The sequence below is a fragment of the Martes martes genome (genome assembly GCF_963455335.1).
Source record: "Martes martes genome assembly, chromosome: 4".
NCBI classification, from domain to species: Eukaryota; Metazoa; Chordata; class Mammalia; order Carnivora; family Mustelidae; genus Martes; species Martes martes.
In genome coordinates this window covers 179,624,035-179,632,694 of record NC_137891.1, presented here as the reverse complement: position 1 = coordinate 179,632,694, position 8,660 = coordinate 179,624,035, and the positions used below count along the sequence as shown (strand labels likewise).

At 61.9% G+C, this 8,660-nt stretch overlaps 1 protein-coding gene across 2 annotated transcripts; it reads right to left on the bottom strand.

Annotated features, from left to right (window-relative positions):
• Positions 1-1,123: 1,123 nt before the first annotated feature.
• Positions 1,124-6,967, bottom strand: MFAP2 (microfibril associated protein 2). 2 transcript variants are annotated; one of them, XM_080802238.1, is made up of 9 exons: positions 6,908-6,967; positions 4,590-4,665; positions 3,505-3,594; positions 3,305-3,331; positions 3,120-3,206; positions 2,962-3,006; positions 2,127-2,214; positions 1,849-1,922; positions 1,124-1,640 (listed from the first exon to the last, which is right to left on the bottom strand). In XM_080802238.1, the coding sequence occupies exons 2-9, from the start codon at positions 4,624-4,626 to the stop codon at positions 1,537-1,539; spliced, it is 552 nt and encodes a 183-aa protein (XP_080658364.1). In that variant the 5' UTR covers positions 4,627-4,665; positions 6,908-6,967; the 3' UTR covers positions 1,124-1,536. The 2 variants fall into 2 exon arrangements, with proteins under 2 accessions (XP_080658364.1, XP_080658365.1); XM_080802239.1 differs by having other exon boundaries at positions 3,505-3,591.
• Between the last annotated feature and the right edge of the window lie 1,693 nt (positions 6,968-8,660).

Here is an 8,660-nt window from a genome sequence, read left to right as displayed (position 1 = left end):
AGACGTGTCTCTTCACTTTTGCACCTGAGAGATTGGAAGGGCCAGGAGGGGGACACCGGGGCCTGGGCCGGGAGGGATGAGGCCCCTGGCTAGGGGTACATAGGGAGAAGGGGAGACTTGAGAAGGGCTGTGGCACTTCCCAGCCTCCCAGGCTGTCAGCCTGGGGAGGGCTCTGTGGTCCTGTGCCACCCGTCCCAGGCAACAAATGCAGCTGTGACCCAAACTGCGCTCCTTCTAGCCACAGCGCTCTGGCCCCTCCTCAGGACGGGGTCCCCCTCTGGACACAGGCAGGCGGTCCAGACAGTGCAGGCCTGGGAGAGACCATGGGGTCTTGTCCTGGCTCCACTGAGTGAGGCTGGCGAAGCTGCACAACCTCTCGGAGGCTCGGTTTGCTTGTGTGTAAAATGGGGACACACCTTGCAGGGTGGCTGTGAGGAGGTTCGTGTGCAAGGCACTCAGTGTTGGCAAGGAGACATTCCTCTCCTCCCTGGAGTCCAGTGGAGTCAGGCTCTGCCCCAGCTCTGCCACCTCCAGGTGTGGACCCTGGGTGGGTCACTGATGCCCCTGGGCTTCTGGTCTGTTAGAGACATTACCAAGCCCCACCACGCGGGCCTGTTGGGAGGGTGTGCTGGTCAGACAGGGGGAGCCCAGACCTCATGTGCAGGTCAGAGGGAGGCATTCTAAGGCCTTGGCCTACTTCTACCCTCTGACCACCAGCCTTCCCTGCCCAAAGGTGGATCTGAGTCCACCTACCTTGACCTCCTGCTTTATATCCTAGAGGTACCTTTATGCCTGCAATGTGGGCAGCCTCCCATCTGGGCTTGTATCCCTCTGATGACAGGAACTCACGCCCTCACCAAGCAATAAGGAAGCTGTATCTCCCCCTCCCCGCAATGACCCATAGACCCTGGGTGGGGAAGTTGTCACAGTCCATCTTTCTGGGTGGGTCTGTTAAAGCCGGTGATCAAGGAGGCAGGACTGGGACCGCAGAGGCAAGGCCACAGGTCATCCGAACGGTCCCTTGTCCCGGGGGAGCCAGGCAGCCTCTCAATGAGGACAAGCAGTGTTGGAGGTAGCTGGCCACCTGCCCTGTCCTCCCAACCAAAAAATGACCAAATCTTTTGTAAAAACAATTTTAATTTTATATAAAACAAAGGTGGTCTATGCCCGGGAACTGTAGGAAACCCAAGCAGACCAGCTGGGGTGAGGGGCATAGCCTACCTCGAGGGGCTGGGGGGCCGGGGGACTGTCCTCACAGGGACTGAAAAGGCACATCAGAGGCCCCGGTCCCACCGAGAGACCCGGGATGCCCCTCATCTGGGGGCGAACACTGGACAATGGGGAGCCCCCTGCCTTGTGTTCCAGGGATGGCCGCAGGCTGGGAGAAGGGCCTGAGACGAACCCCTGGGGCCACAGTCCACTAACTTTTTACAGAATAAAAGGAATGTGAGGCTGGGGAGAAAAGCACCAGGTCAGGCAGGGCCTGAGGGCCCCGGATCCGAGGAAGGTCCAGGGTGCGGGGCTGCCAGCTCCGCCCTAGCAGCCCCCGCAGCTCCTGGCACAGGAGGCCGCCACGGACTGACACAGGCCACTGCTGGCCATGACGCCGCACTTGGAGAACTTGTCCCGACACAGGTCAGCTGCGGTGGGGGCAAGGAGCTGGGGTCAGGGTGAGGCTGGGTGATGGAAAACCACCGCCCCTCCCCCACCCCGTGGCAGGGAACGTTCCAAGGCAAAGCAGCCGGGAGGGAGCTCAGGGTCCCCCAGCAGTGACCCCGGCACAGAACACGCGCTTCATAACCACCAGGGGCGGAGCAGGGAGGGGTCGAGGGGTGCAGGCCTTCCTACCTCGAAGGAGCTCCTCATGGGCACAGACCGTGCGGACACAGATCTCCCTGTTGACCACGTACACGCGGCGGAGGCTGGGGACACGGAGCCAGGACAGTGGTGTCACCCCACCGTCACCCAGCCCCACTGGGGGAGCCTGCACATCCCGACCCCCGAGGTCAGGGCTCGAGTTCCACTTCAGGATTTGTGCTTCCCTCAAGTCCCACCTCGGCTGGGTGCTGCTGCGCCCGCCCTGCGCCCCGGCCGCCTCCCTGCCTCACTGCCCTACGTGTGCTCACCTGTAGAAGCAGACCTCGTTGAGACACTGTTTACAAGGCTTGTGGATGGAGTAGAGGCGGGTGCACGGGTACTGCTCCTCCCGGCAGTCTGGGTGATGGGCGGGATCAGACGAGCTGCTGCAGCCTGCAGCCCTGTGCTGGGGCGAGCCCCCAACACTGCCCACCAAGACTGGCTGTCCTATGGGGGTCTAGGTCCACCCTGTGCCCTCTGGCCTGGGGCACACACGCACAGGGGCATGCACAGCTGCACAGACAGCACGGCTGAGCCCCCAGGGGCCGCCGGGTTTTATACAATGTATTTATACGGGCAGAGATGTGCAACCACACTTGGAAGCCTATAAGCTCAAACCCAACCACGCCCACACTCACAGGGTCGCAGAAGCACACACCAACCACGGGGGCAGGGCTGTGCTAACTCGCAAAACCACACCCTAACACTGAGCTCAGCTGGGGGAGAGCAGCCCTCACAATCTGGCTCCCTCAGGCTTGTGGGGGCAGCACGGGCTCGCTTGGCTGGCTGGGGCTTTGGCTCCCCTCTTGGCATCACCTGCCATGAGCACCACCCAGTGCTCCCTTCCCCTTCCCAGTGTCTGGGGGTAGAGGGCCCTTCCCGAGCCTACGGCTAAGCCCAGGGGCAAGGGGGTCCCCCAGAGCTGCCCGAGGGGCCCTGGAGTTGCTGGCCTAAAGCAGGGGCACGTCTGCAAGCCACTACCCTACCATCTACCCGGCAAAAGCCAAAGGCCTGGCTGTCTCTGTCCTACCAGCACCGCACCCCACTCTACCCCAGCTTGGGGGGCCGTGCCTCCATTTCCCCTGCGGTCGGGGAAGCTCTTACCCAGGGGCCCAGGCTCCGTGGGCTCTGTCTCCACGTTTCCTGGAGCTGGTGTTGGGAGAGGGGTCGGCAGAGATCACTGAGAGGGGTCTGTTCCGAGGACCTGCCCCAGCCCAGCACAGACCCGCCCCTCCCACGGTTGACAGGAGCTGGCAGCCTACCTACGGTGGGGACCCCGATGACTTCCTGTTGGACTTGCTGCTGGGACTGGAACTGGAACTGCTCCGCGGGGGGCCGGGGAGTCACCTCTGAGATGGGGGACGATCAGAGGGTCCACTCCATTCTCTCCAGCCCACACCCAGCTGCCCACCCACCTGACCTGCCCCGCCCTACGCCCCGCCTTTACCTTGATAATCATAGTAGTCCGCGTTTTCTGAGAACAAAGATAAATACGGAGTTGTCGGGGGTTGGGCGAGCTCTCAGTCCCAGGGGCCAAGAAGGTCACAACTAAACCCAGGACCCCCGCCCCCTTCCCACCGGGTCCCCAGCTGAGTCAGGCACACCCTGGCAGGGTGTGGGGAGACCCGGGGAGGGCAAGGCCCTTACCTATCTGGTCACTGTAGTGGGTGTACTGGACGTGGTCTGGGAACGGAGGCAGTGGGTCTAGGTCGTATTGGCCCTGAGCCAGCAGGCCTACTGTGAGGAAGCAAAGCATGAGGGGGTGCCCTGCAGGGAAGGACAGCAGGGGCCCCAAGGCACATCTGGGGAGGGCAGGCAGAAGTCCCAAGGGCAGGCAGGTAAGACCTTAAGATTCTACACCCCAACTCTTAGATCCAAGGGATCCAAACTCATTCGTCAAGCATAAAGGCCCTTATGCTCCCTGTTCCTAGGTCACCTTACTGACTTTTGGGCTGTCCCCTCCATCGTAGCTTCCTGACTATTCCTGGAACTCAGCATCCTCCTGTCTGCCCCAGGGCCTTTGCATTTGACTTTCCCTAGGCCTACAATCTTGGTTAACTTTTCTTCCTTCAGATCTCAACTAAAAATTCAGTTCTCTCCGAGAGGCCTTCACCGGCCCACCCACCCTCTCCATCCCATTCTTCTGTTTATTTCCATCATAGCACTTGACACACTGACATTTATCACAGGGACTTGATACAGCAGCTTCCCGTCCCTAGATGGGCAGCAACAAAGGCAGGGATGTGTCTGCCCGGTTCATCACTGCATCCCCAGGGTCTAGGCCCGTGCCTCGCACGTAGTAGGAGCTCAACAAATATCTGTTAAACGAATAAATGTTAGACCTGGCAGGGCCTTGGGGGTCACTCCACAGTCAAGAGGATATAGGGTGGTTGGGTCCCAAATGGGTCTAGAACCCAGACCGAGAGACTCCCTGCCTTGTGTGCTTCTCCCCGCTTACACGTCGGCTCCCAGGAGGGTTAGTACATTAGAAGAAAAGCAGGGGCTTCCTGGCGCCTGGGTGTGTGCCCACTCTCCAGAGTCCCAGCCCGGCTGGGATGAGGGTGTGGGATGCCCCCGACTTTGGGAGGGGTTGGCCAGTCTAGTTTGTGGTCCAGGAGGCAGGAGGCCCTGCGACCCAGGGAGCTGAGTTCTGGCCACAGGGCACAATGAAGGCTCACTGCCAGCTCCCACCCCGGGGGAGGCCCCCCCCCCCAGCCCCAGGAGCCACGCACCGGGCAAGAACAGCAGGAAGAGGTAGGCAGCTCTCATGGCTCCGAGGTGAGGCCGTCTGGGCTGGTGTCAGGACAGCTAGAGGAAGAGGAGAGGCAAGCTGGAGTTCAGGCCCACTCACCCATGGCCGAGGAGCCCACCTCTGCTCGCCCACATGTAGCCCGGAAGAGGAGGAGGAAGAGACGCTCGGACCAGAAGCCAGGCATAGGGAGGGCCAGGAGTCGGGCGGGGGTGGGGGGGGCGGCCTACAGAGGGACAGCTGCTGTCCCTGTGGCCCACCAGGTGTTCAGGTCCCAAGGGACCAGGCCTCCAACCTTGTTCCAGCGTTGATCTTGCGAATGGATAGAACCCACCCTACCCTTCTCACCGGGGGGAACTTTCTAGTCCCCCACTAGCCTGACTCCACTCTCCTAACCTACAAGCCATGCCCATCTTCTGACTCAGTGCCTTCTGGTGTCTCATGCACTAATGTGAACCCACCCCTGACCCCAGGCCCAACTTCAGGACCCCGGCCCCGCTCAGCTACCATCATAGCCGGGACTCCGCAGCGTCCGCCAAACCCACCACCTGTTCCCCATTAGCCAGAGGGCCCTGAGTGTCTTGCTCTGCAGGAAACCACGTGCATGCATGGGCCCCAGGGGCCGAAGGGCAGCCAGGCCTGGGCAGGGCTCCCACCCCCAGAAGATTCCTCTCCTGCCAGGCCTCCGGGCCTCCTAAGACCTGGCTGTCTTCGTCACAGACTCACGAGACTAAGGTCTATTTTGTCTGCAGCAGCAGGAAGCACTTAGGGCGGAGTCTGCGGGGAGTTTCTCTGGATCCTGGAAGGGCAGCGCTGAAGGAACCGTGATGTCACCCAGCCCAGGGGTTCTGAGCCCCCAGCACGGTATGACAAGTGTTGTGCTGGTCCTAAGTGGTCCTTAGCCTTCCCCGGTTCTTGAAGTTCAAGAACGGCAGTGTCTGGCCACACCGTGGGGTTGGCAGGGTCCACGGGTCCCCATGTGCCGTCCCGGCTCAGTGGGAGGCAGTCTCCGGACTGGACTGTCATCCTTCTCCAGCGGTGCTGGGCGACAGCCCAGCGCTCCCCCATCCAGGAGGGCCCCTCCCACCACAGCAAAGAGAGTTCTTCCAGACAGCTAACTGGACACCTGCCTGCCCCAGGGCATCTAGGGAGAGGGAAGGAAACGTGGGCATAGGTCCCTCTTCCCTCCCAACCCTGAGCCTTCTGGGACCCCCGCCTGGCTCATACACTCACCACCCCCTTCCTTACTGGGGTGGGGTGGGGTGGGGTGGAGGAGATGAGGCCCATGACTCAAGCGGCCCCAGAGGCAGGGCACTCTGGCTCCCTACAGCCCTGTTCTGAAAACCCTTGGCCTCTCACGGTAGGCGGGACCGAAATACCTGGAGCTCTTTCCTTGTAACTCCCCACAAGGCCTCACTATCCCCTCGTTGTTCCTGTGGACTGGTGGCCGCCAGGCCAGTTGGAGCTGTCACCACTCAGGAGGAGGCCCTGAGCTGGGGCCTAAGGGGCCTTAAGAAGTGGGGTGGGGCTGTCTGTCCCCCAAACCCCTCCTAGGCCTCTCAGCCTCCTGCATGGACTCTCCCTCACCAGGAAGGTCTGGCACCCAGGCCCAGGCTTATTATTGTGGGGACCCCCCCCCGGGGGACAAAGGGTGTGAGTAAGGGATCCTCCTTCCTCTTGGGGGGAACATATCTCCAAGCACCTCCGTCTAGACTATGGATTTTGGGGAGTGGGGAAGGCTGAGTGCTGCTTAGGAGGCCCCTTCCCCTTCTGGGGACCCCACCCCATGCGACGGTGGACAGGAGGGGATGAGCGGGGCTTCCTCAGAGCCCCCCCGACCCCATGCTCCCCGGGTAGGGAGGAGGCTGGCTGCGGAGCGGCGGGGGGAGACCAGATGTGGCCGCGCACAGCTGGGAACAATCAGCCCCGAGCTCGAACGTAGGCTCCCCGCGCCCTCCGGGTCTCGGGTGTCCCTTTGTCTCTCCGCGGCTGTGGCCCAGCGGCTCCGGCCGACGCCCCCACCCCACCGTGGCAGTTCAGCCTCCCGGGGCAAAGGAGAGCCACCCCCACGCCCCGACGCCCCAACTCGGGCTCCCCCAAACTTCCCCAAACTTGGGCCCCCCTCCAAGCGACTCCAAACCTCCCAAGTGCCCTCTTAGCATCTACTCAGACGGCCCTGGGTTCAGGAAGCCTGACAGCCGGCCTCAGGCCCGGGGGCCTGAGGAGCCCCGCACCCCAGCCCCCACGCCCCCGGGTCCCCTTAGTGGCCCCCGCCGCTCCCGGCGCCAGGCCCGCGCCTACCTGGTCGGGTCACTCCGCCGTCCGCTCCGAGTCCGCCCGCGGAGCCGCCCCTCCGCCCTCTCCGAGCCCCCCTCCTGGCCCCCGACGGCTCGGCGCCCGCCCTCCAACCCTGGAGCCGCTGGGTCCTAACGCGAGCTCCGTCCGCCTTTCGCGCCCGCGGGGCTCCAGTCCGCTTCTGGGGCGGCCCTGGGGGAGGCGCCCCCCGCGGCCACCCTCACATCAGCTCAGACTTCAGGTGAGCAGAACGTCTCCCCCATCTCCTCGGCACGTCTGGGCTGGGGTCTGGTGTGAGGTGGGTTTTGGAGGACGTGTTACCCCATTTCACAGAGGAGGAAACTGAGTCCCCTAAAGGGGACTCACCCACCGCCACGCAGCTCTCCCCTCTGGCTTCTCCTCGCTTCCAGGACAGCCTTCCTGACCTGCTTTCCCTATTGCCTCTCTGGTTGTGCCTTCTGGGTCTCCCCGGCCAGCTCCAGGGTGGGGCTGGCTTTGAGAACCAGCACTGAGGTCTGTGCATGGACCACAGGCTACCAGGCCTGGCCCCAGGAATGTCCCCAAAGCAACAAGGATCCAAGGAACATCCAAGTCCAAATTCATCCCTCCTGACCCTTTCCCAGGCCTGGCTCTCCAAGAGGTCTCCAACTGGGCAGAGGTCCAGCATCCTTCCATCCCTCAGGCTTCCTTGCTCCCCACCCCTGCACCCAGCCCTGCACCCAGCCCAGCACCCAGCCGCTAATCCTGCGCACTGGTCCCAACTGTGGTGGAAGCGACCATTAGCTCTTGCCTGGACTGTGTAATAACCTCTAATCTAGGCCTTCTCAAATGGGCCGTGCCCTCCCTGACCCACCACAGACGCTGGCCCCCTTCTACTTAAAGCCTTTCGCTGGCTTCCCAGGGTATCTGGGGGAAAAGCTAAACTTGCCCGTGACCACCTACCCCCAGGACCCCACCCTTCATCTTGGTCTGGCTCTGCCTCCTCATTCCCTGGCTGGTCTCCCAGCAGCCACATGGCCTTTTGGCCGTCTCTCCCTAAACCCTTTCCTCTGCCTGCCCCAGGACATTTGCACAAGCTGTTTCTCCCTCCTGCAACACTGATGAGGTACCCCCTCCTTCAGGTGATAGACCTAACCCTCCCTTCCTCAGAGGAGCCTTCCTTTTCTCCTGTTCGGCCCCTAAGCACCTTCTGCTTTGCTACTCATAGCTGTCCCATTGCCCTTTGTCCATGGCCATTTGAAATCTGCTCCTCTCCCACGGGAGCTTGGGGGCTACATGAAGACAGCCACAAAGTCTGTTCTTGCCCATCTCCTGTTTATGCTCATTAGGCACAGTGCCAGGCTCAGAGCCACTGTTCAGTAAACATTAATGGAATGAATGAATATGCCCTCAGTTCTCCTGGGACAGACTGGCTGGGGTGGGGGGCAGTGCTGGCCCCTGCCTCTGGGGCAGACCTTGGCCTTGCCTCTCCAGGGGAGCCTCGGCCTGAGGCGGCAGCTCTGGCTGGGAGGACATAGGATCTCCTTGCCCCTCAGTCATGCACCCCACAACTGCCTGTCCCTTAAACTCTGAAGCCTTTTAGAGAGAAACTCTGTATGTCCCATGCATCCTTTGTTCCCTGGCGCTGGTTTGTCAAAGGAATGAATGAATGAATGAATGAATGAGTATCCGCCACCCCCTCTCCAGGGTCTATTACAGAATAGCAGGGACCTCTGTTACCTGGAGCCCTGTGGGCCCCGGGGGGCGACACAGCTCTCCT

Coding starts and splice junctions, on each gene's coding strand:
- MFAP2 (XM_080802238.1), bottom strand. CDS start 4,626: ATGAGAGCTGCCTACCTCTTCCTGCTGTTCTTGCCCG. Junction 3,595..4,589: donor CTTCCTGCTGTTCTTGCCCG/GTGCGTGGCTCC, acceptor GCTTCCTCACAG/TAGGCCTGCTGGCTCAGGGC. Junction 1,923..2,126: donor AACGAGGTCTGCTTCTACAG/GTGAGCACACGT, acceptor CCGTGTCCCCAG/CCTCCGCCGCGTGTACGTGG.